Below are 15,353 nucleotides of genomic sequence, written 5' to 3'. Positions count from 1 at the left end.
ATCATAATATTCCTGCATAAACGCGCACTTTGAAAAACAGATAAGAGGTTTCAACGTTAACAGCCAGCCTGTTATCTTCCTCTTTAAAAAAATTAAATTGCGGAGTTTTACAAGCCAGAACCACGATCTGATTATGAGGCCCGCCGTGGTGGGAGATTTCGGAAATTTGAACCACCTGGGGTTCTTTCACGTGCACCTTAATCTAAGTACACAGGTGCCTTCGTCAAGTTCTATGTAGGAATTAATTTTTTATTGCGCTATACAGAGGTGTAAATTAGTGCTCGCACTACTGTGGTCGTTTGCTGGTACTTCCAGTCGGAGCACATTAAAGCTTCGAATATGCAATGCAAGCAAGAGTTGGCGGGCATAGTAAAACATGGTCTCAAAGATTTCCTTGATTCTTCGTCTTCCTTCACCTCACCTGAACCACATAGGTCAACACCTGGATCTAATGTGTGTGCGTGTGCGTGTGCGTGTGCGTGTGTGTGTGCGTGTGCGTGTGTGTGTGTGTGTGTGTGTGTGTGTGTATGTGCGTGTGCGTGTGCGTGTGCGTGTGCGTGTGCGTGCGTGCGTGCGTGCGGTGACTAAATAATAAACGGCAAACCCCGCACGTGTTTGGCGTCTAAAGCGTTTCTTTAAGACAACCAGGAATGACTGGGGCAAACACAAACTCCGCTACAAAAGCGGCACATCAAATTCGTACCAGGGCAACTGCTCAAACGTTCACTCTCAAAGTATTGGTGCCAGATCCCAAGCCAAGATATTAAGACCGATAGGTTGAAACATGCGCCGAATAAAGGACAACAAGCTTGATTAAGTAGTTCAGATAGCCTGACCTACGTTTCATTAGGTGACCGTATCCTTCTCATAGCCACATAAAATTTAACATGCCAATAGCAGCAACAGTGACACTGACGAACGTAGATACACCTATCGAAACATCACGCAACTTGTCAGATATGTTTTACCACGGCTCGTCTGTTTCTAAATGCACCCCTACTTACGCGTCCGCTGGAGGCCGTATGAGTTCAGTAGATCAGTTGCTACCAGTGGCGGAAACAAATCTCCTTCTCTTGAGCCTTTACGAAACATACCAGTCCACGACAATATGACAGAAAGTGCTAATGAGTGAAGAGCGAATCTTTCTCAGAACCAGAAGCAAGAGTGAACATCCATAGCGGTAGAGCAAGAGAGCATAGTGCCGCTTCAAGGAAGTGAAAGGGAAAAAAACACGCTAGAAGGAGTGCTAAGTGGGAAACTAAGAAACGCTGAAAATTTAACAGATAGATAGGGCTAAAACTACACAGCCCTTGATTTCCATATAGTTAATTAAAAAGTGCAGCACACTGTACGCGGGAAAAAAGTGATACCGCTGAGAGGAAAAGATCAGAAGAGAATCGCAGCGGCAAAAATTTCCAATTTGTCCTTGCGTGGGGGCGCTATTTATAATTTGGACATGCCCTGCACTGATCGGACGAGTACACACGCACTGTAGCACTCCATTAAAAGCCGCTTATCTAGGCTGCCAAATAGAACATTCATACTGGTGGCAACCACAGTTTCTAGTTCTTGCTCGCGATTGTGCACGGTCATCCAAGAATGCATGTTCCTTGTAGCGATAAGGAAGCTGTTCTCACACATTTGTCGACAAAACGTTTTTCTGGTAATTCAATTCCTTCGCACGTTCCCCTTTTAATTAGCTGTGGTTGGTGACAAGTTCGGCTATTTAATGTGCCAGCTTTTTCAAAATTACAACAACGACATGACAGAAACACAAAGGGCTATGCAGCAAGTCCAAGGATAACATTGAAAAACATACACGTAGAAGAATAATACGTGATTGCATAAGCATATACAAGAAGCTAGAGTGAAATACGCAAACCAAATATTTATTCTGTCCTCGTGTTCGAATATCAAAAACGTGCAAAAGCAACACAAGCAACAATAAGTAATTGCCACATAAAAATAAAATGCGCTTATAGTATCGTTCATAAAGAATCAACCAAGTCACTGTCCACGAGACTATTTTCTAGAGATTTTAGAGCTAATCTACGTTGGCTGAAATGTGATTAAAGTCTAAATACACTGGTGTCGGAAGAAATGGCACCTGTCTAAAGCCTTGAGACGGCCGCGAAGGATGGCTCACAACTATCGTGTTAGCTGTTCTGTATCATTGCCCGCTAGAATTGTTTGATGAAATATAAATGCACAATCAGACTTGGTAGAATGAATAGCACCCAAGTGGATTTGTGTTACGCCATTATTCTGCTCTCCCAATCGGTCATTCGGCCTACTCAGGGAATGCACTACGTGACCCAGACAAAACATATAACGCGTCACAACAACATTGCGGTAGACGACACCTCAAGTACCATCGTTGAAATCCTTCCTGTTCGTGTCCTTGCTTCTAAGCTTCCCAACACGACATACCAACTACTCCTAACTATTCTTCAAGGCACAAGAGTTCTCCCACAAGTTGGCAGGAGCAGCGACGGTTGATCCAGTGGCCACGTGGAGTGGCGCCAGCCAATGGGACCTTGAACTAAGGGCTGCACCCTACTGAAATGATGCCCCATCCTATTACAAATAAATGTTTATCTATCTATCTATCTATCTATCTATCTATCTATCTATCTATCTATCTATCTATCTATCTATCTATCTATCTATCTATCTATCTATCTATCTATCTATCTATCTATCTATCTATCTATCTATCTCAGCCGCACCGTCACATACCTGGGCCGGTTGACGTGCGAGTAGTACTTGTCGAGATGCTCAAGCAGGCGTAGCGCTTCCACCACGTTGCCGCCCACTTCCTCGGGGTCCGCACGAGCGAGCACGGCCGTCATCTGCAGGACCAGCAGACCGACCAGCAAAGCCAAGGACATGGTGGCCACTATGCGGCCCTTGCCGGCAGCTCCCATCAGTGCAGCGGTAGCAGTGGAGTACAGACAGCAGAATCTCTCTCGGCCTCCCCCTGCTTTTTATGTCTATATTGCTTTATGAAGAGATCAACAGATATACCTCGTTGCCTCCTCGGCACCTATACGCCTGATGATATTCTTTATCTCTCACTATATTCCCCGGTTCACTATGTTGTCCACAGCTATTCCAGCTACTTGTCGACTCTACATGTGCCTAATGAATCCTCACCAACCCGTCCCGCGATAGCGCGATCCAGCGGCGCGTGTCTCAGTGCTCGCTACGTTCACGTACGTACAATGTGCGCGCAAGGTTCTTTCTCTGGCTACGGGAAAGCGCTTCCCACCGGCACCCGTTTTTATAAGGCGCGCGCGCGCCCGCGTACTCCCGCTCACGTGATCGAAGGATCGAGTCGGGGACCAATGGGAACAGCGCCGCCCACATAGGAGACAAATAAAAAAAAAGGCCCGATCGTCAATGAAGGAGGGAAATCGGAAGGAGAAACACGGACGTACAGAAAAAGAAAAAGGACTCGGGCGCACGCGCGCATACGCGCCGGGAGTTCGAACGCGCGCGCGGGAAAGCGGGATTTCCCGTGGAAGGTGCGCGCCGGTCGGTCGCCGTTGGACCCGCGGCGGGGCGCCGGTGTCGCTTTTGACGCGGCACGACGCCGGACGCCACAGGGGTTACGAGGGTGACGACGCAGACAAATGGCATCGCCGCGGGCCCAATCGTGTCCAGGGCTCCACCGTCGACGCCGCACCACCGCGGCGAATGCAACAGAGGGGTCGCGCTCGTGCGTCCAGCAACTGCAGAACCAATATCCCTTCGGTCGCCTTAATGCACGCGCTTGCCAAGTTAGCCTTATGCTACGGCATCCTTCTTTTTTTTTTCCTGCAAGCGCCAATATTGCTAGGCTCCGCCAAATGTGGACGCAGCCGTCAGTGCCTCCTGCGCTGTCTAGCTCCGGCCACCGATCCCTGTCAAACCCCGCCGCATTTCCTCTCCGTTCCTCTTCTTCCTTCTTCGCCCTGTCTTTTTCGTGACGTGGCTAGCCGAATTGAAAAGCGTGTGACAATAAGCTGAAGAAATCGTTGTCAGAGAATGCAATGCACGTCTTTTCTGTCGTTGCGTGCGTGCGTGTGTGCGTGCGTGCGTGCGTGTGCCTCAGGGGTTCATTCAGAAAAGCCGCTCGTGTACCTAGCCCGTGCATACCCATAACGCCAATGGTCATTGCCATTGCGCGCCTGCTCGCCTAGACAAAACATGCGGGCAACGCAGCCGGGCCGTTCGAGCAGGTGTGTCTAAACCCGCCGTTTCGAGAGAGGCTCTGTTATGACGGTTATGGCGGTTATGTACTGTCAAAATTAACGGGAACAGAGACATTGTTCTGCTTGGTGTAAAACTTGTTACTCAAGCACATTTTTAGGGAGACATTCAATAGACCATCAATACCACAGTGTCTGGTACAACGGTAGTGCTCGTTCCGGAAAGAGGCTGCGCGAAACCATTTCGCGGAATCAGATTGTTTATTTGATGGCGCAGCCCAGCGCCATAGCCCCCTCTTGGCTCCGATGCAATTCAGCCGATGTAGTATGTTGCTATTTTACAAAACTATTTTACCACTAACACTTTAATAACGATGCTAACTTACAAATTATATTAAAGTTATTCTTATGGCAATTTTCTGCATGCTCTTAATATCCGGACGTTTCGCGTATCTAATAACAAAAGGTCACATTTTAGTATTGTACTCAGTGATCTTCTTTCTGCATTTACTCTACAGGCTCTTCATTCCCTATTCTTTTTCTATGTGCCTTTTCTCTGCTTGCTTGCTTGCTTGCTTGCTTGCTTGCTTTGCTTTGATTTGATTTGCTTTCGAGAGTGACTCGTACCCAGTATGACGGAGTGGCCAAGAATCGGGTGATTTAGTTGCCAGCTAGCTCTCTTACTCTTCTCTGTAATTGTATGTACGTGCGCGAACAGAATTATACACGGTACTAGGTATGAAAGACCAATAAAACACCCTACCACTGCAGCAAGCAACCAAACGATAAACATTCTACATTCTATTACTGCTGCAGCAGCTGCACTTACTTACTACTGCTACATTACTACTATTACATCACCAAAACAAACAACAATAGACACTGCACATTATACATTCTATTACTGCTACATCAGCTGCTACTAGTTACTACTGCTATACTACTACTACTACTACTAAGTACCACTACGGTGCAGGTTCCTTCGCCCAACCTGTAGTGTCATGAACCGCAGTACGACGTCCGTGAGTACTGTGTTTGTGTAAAGAAAGTAACATAAAACATAAGTCATTGGTGACTCAAAAATGAAAAGCAGGCGAAAAAAATAATGTCATAGCAGAGCGTGCAGATGACTCGTATTGTAGCAAACGTGCACGTCATAAATTTCGCTCGCCTAAAATTCATCTCGCCTTGCCCCTGCATTCCAGATGAAGCACACCGGAGTTGCATGACTATATGTCTACTGCCTAAAATACTATCATCCTCTACTGCTTGTTTCGTCTCGTACATTTTAAGCAGCTCTTATTTTCCTGCTTCACTTGCATAATGTCAACTTTATGATAACTATCTTCATTCACTTTTCTTGGCACTTTTGTTTCATTACGCAATCTTTTTTTTAGGAAAAACTCTGGGTAACAGCTTACCTCGGAATATACGCGATATCCGAGTGACCTGTTGAGAAATGCTACTCTCTCGAGACGCCAAGCCAAAATTTTAGAATGCAAAAACCGCATTAGAGAGGGAGAGAGGAAGAGCAAAACAAAAGAAGAAAGAAAGAAAGCTGTGCTTCTTTTTACTGTGTGCTGCTGAATGGTGAAATGCAGTTTTTTTTGTTGTTTTTTTTTTGCGGGAAACTGGGGCTTGGCATCCCGTACATGCTGTGCAATGAAACGTAACGCTGATTGATTTGTAGACATTCTGATCATGAAGAACATTTTCATTGCCGCTGCGTTCGCGAAGTCTATCGGGGCACCAGTAAAGCTAAACTAAATCCTTCACCCGTCGTCGTCGTCGTCGTCGTCGTCGTCGTCGTCGTCGTCGTCGTCGTCGTCGTCGTTGTCGTCGTCGTCGTTGTTGTCGTTGTTGTCGTTGTCTAGTAGTGTCAGACGCACCACTCTTCTTCTTGCTTAAAGGGCCCCTCACCAGGTATGGCCATTTTGAGCGGACAAGCGCAGAGCATACACTGAGCGATAACGATCGTGTCTGGAAAATATTACACGGCTACGCGCCGTGGAATGATCTGAAATTTCAAACCGAACGCCGTTTTCGCTTCTCATTGCTGCCGCCACGCTCCAAGCCGGAGGATGACGTGCACGTGCTAGTGCGCCTACGTACACGTGTTTGTACTGTGACGTCGCTCGTAGTGACACGTGACTTCGAGAATTATTCAAGGCAACATCTGTTCTTTGTGTAATATGTTACTTGAATAGACTTTATCAATAGAATAGAATAGAATCTATGTTTATCTGTTAGAACTAACCCATGGAGTGCCGGCCAGCACCATCACTCACGAACCTTGGCGGCTGATGTGTAACATCTTTTCTGCCACAGGCGCCACGAGTACGAGTACGTGAACTCATCAATGTTGACGGATTGGAATCCGGTTACATTGATGCCTTCAGGTAACATGTGTGGGTTTATTGACCAGTTGCTATCATCCAAATATATCATCCCTCCCAATTATCAACTTAATAAAACCGAATTTCAAAACTACATAGATGGACTTCCGGCGCCCTGCATATATATATAGTTGTCTGATATCTAAATGCACATAACACTTTGTGGGGAGGCTCTCGCTGTGATGCGAGAGAATGGCTAATGGAAAACATCCTATTCTCTTCAAGTGCCTGCTTGCTTTACAAGAAAGAGCCAATATTCTACAGTCCTACGCACAAAGCATTTTCTTCCATAAACTTAAACATAGCGTCCTGTACAATTGTGCTATATATAGAATGGAATGTGATTAATAACCCTTATGGAAGTGATCACTTCTCCATTGTTCTAAACCTTACAAAACAAGCTAAGAGCTATGCACACGTTCCTCAATGGAAAATTGATCCAGCTGACTAGGCGGCGTTTCGCGAAATAGCACATCTGCCCTGGAATGATATCTGTCAACTTAGTCTACACGATGTAGTAGCCTACATAACAGCGTTCATTATTGATGCTGCATCAGTATACATGCCCCAAACAAACGGTCGCCTTCGAAACAACGTAATTCCATCGTGGAATGAGGAGTGCAGGAAAGACCGGGAAAAGTAAAATATGGCTTGAAATCTAATCCTTAACTCCCCAACCACCAAGAACCTAACTAACTTCAAGGCGAATAAGTCGCAAGGTAGAAGAACACGCCGCCGCGCTAAACGCGAAAGTATGGAACAGGGTGAACAAAAAAAAAAGGTCGTGGAACTCATCCTCTACCATTAGTAACTACAAAAGAAGACACTCTTGAGGACCAGGCTGGTTTTCTGGGAGCACACTTTGAGCACACATTTCCAGTACACTCCATTACACAGAAACATTTCTAAAATACCAGTTACAAGCAGAGCGACTGCCTCTGGGTCGGAAAAGCGCACACATTGAAGTATAGAATTGTCCATTAACCATGGTGGAGTTCCAGGTCTCACTGAATTGCTATAGGAAGTCCACTCCAGGAAGTGGCAGAATAATGTATGATATGATCAAACACTTACACCCTCAAACCCACAGAACATTACTGTGACACTTCATGTTCTCTGCCGGCTACATTCCGTGCGCCTGGATAGAAGCAATCGTAATTCCTATTATAAAAGAGGGCAAAGATCCTTCCTCACTTAGTAGTTATAGGCCTATAGTTTTGACAAGTAGTCTATGTAAACTCTTTGAGAAAATTATTAACGGGCGCTTCAGGCATTTTCTTGAAAGCAACAAAATGCTCGATATCTTACAGTGCGGTTTTAGGGAAGGTAGATCCACAGCAGATCACCTTGTCCGCATCGAGACAAATATTCGTGATGCGTTTGTGCACAAACAGCTTTTCAAGTCGGTATTTTTGTATATGGAGACGACGTACGACATAACTTGGTACTTTGGAATCCCTCGTGATCTGTCTAAAATGGGAGCCCGAGGAAACTTACTTCAGAGTCGCCTCTCCTATCGCACGTTCCGTGTTAGAGTAGGTGACGTTCTGTCTTGTCTTTTTACGTGAGAGACTGGTGTCCCCCAAGGTGGTGTGCTGAGCTGCACCCTTTTATTGTCAATTGAATTTGCTCCACACTGTCCTACCACGTACTATGTTTTACTCTGTATATGTGGATGGCATCCAGATAGGTTACAAATCATGTAATCTAAGTATCTGCAAGCGACATGTACAGCTTGGCTTAAATGACTTGTCAAAGTGGGAAGACAAGAACGGTTTTAAACTAAACCCTCAAAAAAGTACGTGCATCCCGTTCTCTAACAAGCGAGGTATACTGCCGGACCCTGTAATAAACCTCAAAGGAGAACGACTATATCTAAGCCGTTAACATAAATTTTTAGGCATCATTTTAGACTCCAAGTTAACTTTTGTCCCGCACCTGAAGTATCCTAAAACAATATGCCTCAAGGCTATGAACCTTCTGAAGCTCTTGCCACGCACATCTTGGGGAAGCGACACGAAATGCCTTATAAGCTTGTACAAAAGTCTAATATTATCACGTCTTGACTATGGAGCCATAGTATATAATTCTGCTACGCCTAGTGCTTTGAAAATGTTAGATCCTATCCACCACTGAGGCCTTGCTACAGGCGCCTTTATGGCTAGTCCTCTGCAAAGCCTGTACGTGGAACATAACGAATGGTCTCTATACTACCAAAGGACTTGTTTAAGCATTTGGTATGCCTTGAAGGTAAAATCAGTTGTAGACCATCCTTGTCACTCAATTATTCACGACTTGTCCCCGGCCAGGCTGTTCCGTAACCACCCAGTCTCTAGGCCTCCTCTGTCCCTCCGGTTGGAAGCACTGTCAGACGAAACGCGCGTCCCTCTTTTAGAGAATGTCCTAATGGCTCCTATTTGGCTTCCATCGCCCTGGGAGTGGCAGACTATCCAGTGTCACATCTCTTAGAGATATCAAAACGAGCACCTGAGGCACGTATACATTTGCATTTTCTTGAACTTAAGGATGAGTATTCCTGTGCTTAATTTTGCACAGATGCTTCGAAGACTCCTGCTGGTGTTGCTTACACAGCTCTCGGATTCTCAAGTTCAACATCTGGCACACTAAATCCACACACCAGTATCTTTACAGTGGAAGCATACGCTATACTCTCGGCTATTCAACACATAAGGCTCACAAATGTCGCTAAGGCTAGTGTCTTCACAGACGCATAAAGTGTAGTGAGAGCCCTAATTAGTCTACTCTGCTTTGAATGAACTGTACAGCGTGTTGTACTCCGCATGTATGTGCAACCAAGTGACTGTGTTATGCTGGATACTTGGTCATAAAGGTATAAAAGGCAACGTAGCTGCTGATGAAAATGCTACGTCTGTAAATTTTAGCAGTGCAGATGGAAATATCTCCATCCTTGCCACAAACCTAAAGCGTTTTCTACGCCGTAAACTCAGTAAGAATTGGCAAGGAGAGTAGGATACCCAAATATCGAATAAGCTACACATGATAAAACCCAAACTAGGGAACTGGATAAGTGTGAAAACAGCACGGTATAGGGAAGCACTTTCTTGACCGATTAAGAATAGGACACACGGTACTCACTCTTACCTCTTGACTGTGAGAGATCCTCCGATTTGTAGTAAGTGCGGCAAAAATATCACAGCCCTCCATGTTCTTATTCAGTGCCCTGCAATAGGAGAAGAGAGGAAAAAGTATTTCCCTTCTGCATGTCGCGAAAATATACGTCTTCATCCGACATTTTTTTCTTAGAACTGAACCGCTTTTTAATCTGCAAATAGTCTTAGATTTCTTTGCCGAAATGGACACCGTGAAAATAATTTGGCCAGGTAAACACGTGATTAACAGCCTTTGCATTCCAGGGCCCTCTCGAAGCTCTAGTATCACTGTTATTTCGTCGTCCGATGTTTTTAACGAAACACAATTGTCATAGCCCACATTCCTAAGTAATCAATGACATTATTTTAGTAACTATATGTTTTACGCCATTTACAGAGACAGTTTACAGGGTAGTCAACCGGAGATAATCTCTGGTTAACCTCCCTGTCTTTCCTTTGCCTCTCTCTATCTCTCTCTCTACAGAGACAGTTTTTAGGTCCTTTTACAGCGATGTCACATCTACCATGAGGAATTCATTGTCCACGCCATCCACAATACACCGTTCACATTACCATTTGTAGTGGTGCTCTTTCGCCATACCTGGCCCTTGCGCCATAAAACACCACAGATCATCATCATGAGTTCGTGCCTCTGTTCAAAATTATGTGTCACCTTCGTGTTGTGTGCTAAACAGCTTCGCTGGTCAGCCACCTTCCCAGAGTGTAATGGCTCATTATTTTTGTAGGCTCCCTGTCTATACCACATTGTTTGGTGTGGTAAAACTACTTTATATTGATCACTTCATATGTTGTCTGTGAAGAGAACGCTGCGATGGCGTGCCGTGGTGTTGAAACGTTTGAGCGTACCCTTGCATCTTATGACCCAGTTTCTTTCATGTGCTCTTTTAGTTTTTGAGGTTTCTGATGCTTGTACTCGTGCAGCTTCTGCTTCGCAATTCTGCGGAGAACGTTAAGAAATTCCTTCGGTTTGGACTATTTACCTTTTTAGAGCTGATTTCTGTAGAGTATGGAAACTTTTGCCGCACTATGTGTACGCACGTTTCATAATCTTCTCTGTGTTTACGGGACCTATTTATGGTTGTCTTCTCCATCTACCACTGCTCTCATTAAGCAATTCCTGTCACATAAGTAAAATCAGCAGGCTACACGCACCTGTGGCTGCACCACTAGCACCACCACCGCATGTTCCGAAATTACAAGGAATATTTATATTACATAACATTTTGGGAGCTTGTTTTACATTGGCAATCTCGGCACCTTCCTAGAAAAATGTAACAAGGTGAGCAAATAAACTAAGCAAATTTACAATTTCCCATCTATAGAGCTACACAAATGCCTTACTTCTGTATAACACATCGACCGCGGAGTCTAACACGATGCAAAAATGAGCAACACGTCGCGCAAAAACACAATATGTGGCCACCGTCATGCACTGTATACGCGCTGTGTTTAGATAAAAAAACTCGAAAGCGGGACTTTTGTGCGCCCGTTTGTTTCAAGTGTCATTGTTCTGAGACGCAGTTTCATGTCTACATGAGGGAAGACTGCGCAATATCGCGTCCTTCAGTCTCGATAGGAGCCCAAGACAATGATTTGACGCAACGGCACTAAATCAAGTTTCCTGGCGGAAATAACGAGAAAATAGGAAACTTGACTTTGCAGCGGCGCTCTCATGGTGCATCGGTTTATTTCTTTTTGGCGTTCGAAAAAACAGCGGCAATGTTGTTGTTGCTTTTTTCGATATGTGCACGTCTTACATGGCCCAGACCATTTCCTATTATACGGAATCAGCGTAACGAACGCGATTGCTTCTAGGTTGAATTTTTTTTCTAATATTGGCTGTCAAGTTGAGGGTGCAGTCCTTACACGGATTCACACGGCAAGAATGTTCCTTCGTGTAATTGTAAATGTCCGTTTGAGATGAAACGGGTTAGGAAAGGTATTTGTTTGTAGTTGGCGTAGGGCCACTGCTTGTGCCCTGTTTAGGTCTTTGTGTGGTGGTGGGAATTTTCTTCTGGCTTGTTGGTACATCTTTGTGATGTCGTTGTATCTGGTCAGTTTGTCTCGTTCGGATCGAGGGTCTTCACGAGAGGCTGGCCAGGCGCGGTGTGTCAGGAAGAGTTGACTGTTGGGCTAGTTGGTCGTCCATATTTGAAGTAGTAGCTTAGCGCAAAAAAACACAGACACAAGGAAGACAGACAAGGACAAGCGCTACTCACAACTGTTTAATGGAGCTTGGAGCACGAAGGGCGAGCGCAGAGGTCGAACGACCGAAGGTAAGACCAGAGGTTATTCCTTATGTACACAAGGTGTCACACAACCTTAAAAAGGTTGCTTACCGTCATGGTATTCCTCTGGTTTTCTCTGCACCCAACAAGCTTTCGAAGCTGTGTTCTCGAGTTTGCTGTAAGAGCAGGCGGGGCTGCCGCACGAGGCATGAGAAGCCCTTTGTTGAGTGCTCCAGAGGGGTTGTTTATGCAATTCCCTTGCACCCTTGTGGGCAGCTTTACATTGGACAAACTGAGCGTTGTGTGAATGACCGTTTAAGGGAACATGCGCAAAAACTAAAGAAAAAAGAGGATAAGGGCGCACATTTGGTGGCTCATGTCACCGCGTGTGGTTGCGACGCTCGATTTTCTGCGACAACTATTCTTGGCAGGAGCGGCAACGCGTCTTCCAGGCTCGCACTTGAGGCCTTCTTTATCAAGATGAATAGAAATAGATGTGTGAGTGAGCCTTCGATCACATTACTGGATGCCGAATTTAACTTCTTGCGCAACCGCCTTTGATGTGCATGTACTGGCTTCTCTTCTGCTTGGTAGGCGCATGCGTGACAAGAGGATATATATACATATGTACTATCCTTCCTTCCATTAAACAGTTGTGAGTAGCGCTTGTCCTTGTCTGTCTTCCTTGTGTCTGTGCTTTTTTGCGCTAAGCTACTACTTCAAAAAATGCGGTGTGTCAGTTCTAGCCTCCATAGTTTGTAGATTTAGTTAAATGATAATGCATTTGTGGTCGCATCCTTGGCCGTTTGAGCAATACAGTTATTAGCAAAAATATTTAAAACAACACATACACAAGAAATAAAAAGAAAACAGATCATGTTACACTGTCGAGAAACTATCATACGACACTTTTTCATGATGCTGGTCAGCCATGGTCCCAACCATTTTGTTGTTTTTAAAATATAGTGCAGGTCACTTCCTGATATAGCGAGAGGAAAAACACCGCATAACTAATATATGCTCGCCGTGTTGTCGCATCGGCGGCACTGTTGACCGGAATGTTACAATGTAGCGGCATCCACTGAAAAATAATTATGTGCTGCGCTTGGTTAACCTTTGCTGGCTTTTGAAGTGTCAGATGAACTATAGCTGCATTCATTGCTTTCGTGCCTGCGCTGCTAAGCAACGCGAAGAAAGCCTATAGCAGTGATTGAAACCCCATGGTGAAATTTGTAGCGCGCACAATAGACAAGGACGCAGAGAAGGCGCGGACACACGACTGCTCGCTCGCAACTATTTATTTTTGGAAAGAGACAGAACATAAAAGCGCCAGCTATATGCACTGAGCACGTGCAAAACGGGTCATCCATTTTTATGTAAACAGATTCCAAAGGTTCAAGCAGTATTCAAGAACGCAAATTCTTTGTCAGTGATAGCAAACGATGGCTGAATGATGCATTCTTCAGCACATCTTATTATATGGAACACTTCTGTGATTTCCCGTGTTAGGCTTTTTAAGCACGCGTGTGTCCACTTTCTCTGCGTCCTTGTCTATTTTGCTCGCTACAAAGCTCACCATCAATACTTACCAACTCGCTCAACTATCAGTTCTGCTGCAGACTGAAAACGACCCTATTCTCTATGTAGCTCCTTGTTTCTATTCTCGATTTTCCTCACCTTAGGGTAGCGAACCGGGCACTCGTCTCGTTGATCCAAATCCTCCGAGTTAACACAAGACCTGCGCACTTCGATCTATGACGTTATGCTACCTTGCGCGACTGACATAGCATCTAATGGGGATGCTCCTGACTAAGCCGTGGTGATTTTGATGCCACGGCTTTTGTCACGCCGGGCTTAACCGTGGAAATTTCGGTTCAAGTAGAATCACGTCATAAGCAGAGTGCACAGGCCTGCTATCTAGCAGGCATTGCTTGAACTCCCTACACATCCTTTTATTTGTTTTCTCTTTCCTCTTTCTATCTGTCTCTCTCTGCCCACTTTCAGGCTTTCCGTAAGAAAGTTATGAACTAAATCACGGCCGTTATGGACGATCTGGTCCGAGATAATTTGATGTTGCTAATAGCGGCCGTAAATCACACTTCAGATAGCAAGTTAGCCTCAGGATGTTTATTGAGAAGCAAACGAACAACAACAAACAACTAATCCAGGGGCACTAAAACGTAAAACTATTCCAACATGTTTTTATTTCAAGCTTCTGACGTCAAATTTACGTAACCGCCGACGCAAGCATCGGGCGGTGATCGGCAGCGTTGCCCGCACAGCTTAATCAAAAGCTCTCCTCGTTTATAGGAGATCACTTTTGTTTGCTTTCAAAAGTAATAACATTGCCTACATTGAACAAGAGGTGAGGAGCACGCTCAAGTAGCGAGAGTTTCAGTGGGGCCGAGCCAGCGCACTGAAAATATATAACCGGTTGAAGAAGGTGGTACTTGCGTCTGCGTGCGATTGGTCCGCTTTCCCTTACTTAGCTGGCTGTGACTGGTCGAAAATTGTGGCAGCGTGCAACGGAACGTTAAGAATGCCGCTAAAAGGGATCCTCAGCAGAGCTGGCAGAGCGATGTCGTAAACATGCCGAAAAACAAAAAGTTTTGTTATAGGCAAATAAACCCATGCACATCGGCAGACGCGAGTAGCCAGTGCCTGAGGGATCGGCGAGAGCCATCTTTTATTTCTTTCGGAACGGGGCAGACTCTGACTATTCTGAAAAATATTCAGTTTTGTTCGGCATATTAAAGCATCTTTAGCGTGTACCCGTCACTTTGACGTGGTGTTTCTGTGATTTTGTGACGTCGCGTGAGAGACAAGGGAACTGGGTGCAGCCCAAATTTTTTTTTACCAATAGCAGAAGGCTATACTGGCGAAAAGGCATGCATCGAATTAGAAATAATGTGTCTTTTGTTCGGTCTAATCATGCATAATCAGTGTGTACACGCCATATCAGATAGGGCGTTCTCGCGGTTTTCGTGACGTTGCCTGACAGACAGGTGAAATAGGGGGGGGGGGGAGTCCAAAAACGTTTTTGACCTGGCCGCGGAAGGCTTACTGCATAATTTGTTTACAGAGTAGCGCAGAAGCACATGGAACAAAGAAAAAGGCGACTTTATTTTTGTCTATGTGCTTCTGCGCTACTCTGTTAATCATGCCATACAAACTAGCCCATCAATCTGTCCTGAATGCAGAATTTGACTAGAAAAGTTAGATGTAGCTTCACGTTATAGCGCCCCAGGTACTGCCGGTCATTACAAAATTGCAGTGACTCCATGGCTGCCCAAGCAGCTGCAGAGCAGTAGGCCTGATATTTGCTTCTCTCTGCTATTTTCAATGCGAAATACCGGTTTTGCGTAGCCAGCGTAGACGGTCATT

The 15,353-nt window shown here is 45.2% G+C and overlaps 2 protein-coding genes across 2 annotated transcripts in view; one reads left to right on the top strand and one right to left on the bottom strand.

Moving 5' to 3' along the window:
• Positions 1 to 7,719, bottom strand: part of LOC126531680 (uncharacterized) — an 83,611-nt gene extending 75,892 nt beyond the window's left edge. Inside the window, exon 1 of the mRNA XM_050179332.3 lies at positions 2,740 to 7,719. Within this exon, the coding sequence (XP_050035289.1) occupies positions 2,740 to 2,927 (188 nt within the window). The 5' untranslated portion in view covers positions 2,928 to 7,719. The remainder of the gene's footprint in view (positions 1 to 2,739) is intronic.
• The window catches only part of LOC126531679 (galactosylgalactosylxylosylprotein 3-beta-glucuronosyltransferase S-like), a 175,896-nt gene that overhangs the window by 39,520 nt on the left and 121,023 nt on the right, over positions 1 to 15,353 (top strand). The window lies entirely within an intron of this gene.

The sequence above is a fragment of the Dermacentor andersoni genome, chromosome 5, assembly GCF_023375885.2.
Source record: "Dermacentor andersoni chromosome 5, qqDerAnde1_hic_scaffold, whole genome shotgun sequence".
NCBI lineage: Eukaryota > Metazoa > Arthropoda > Arachnida > Ixodida > Ixodidae > Dermacentor > Dermacentor andersoni.
This window is presented reverse-complemented; position numbering and strand designations above follow the sequence as displayed.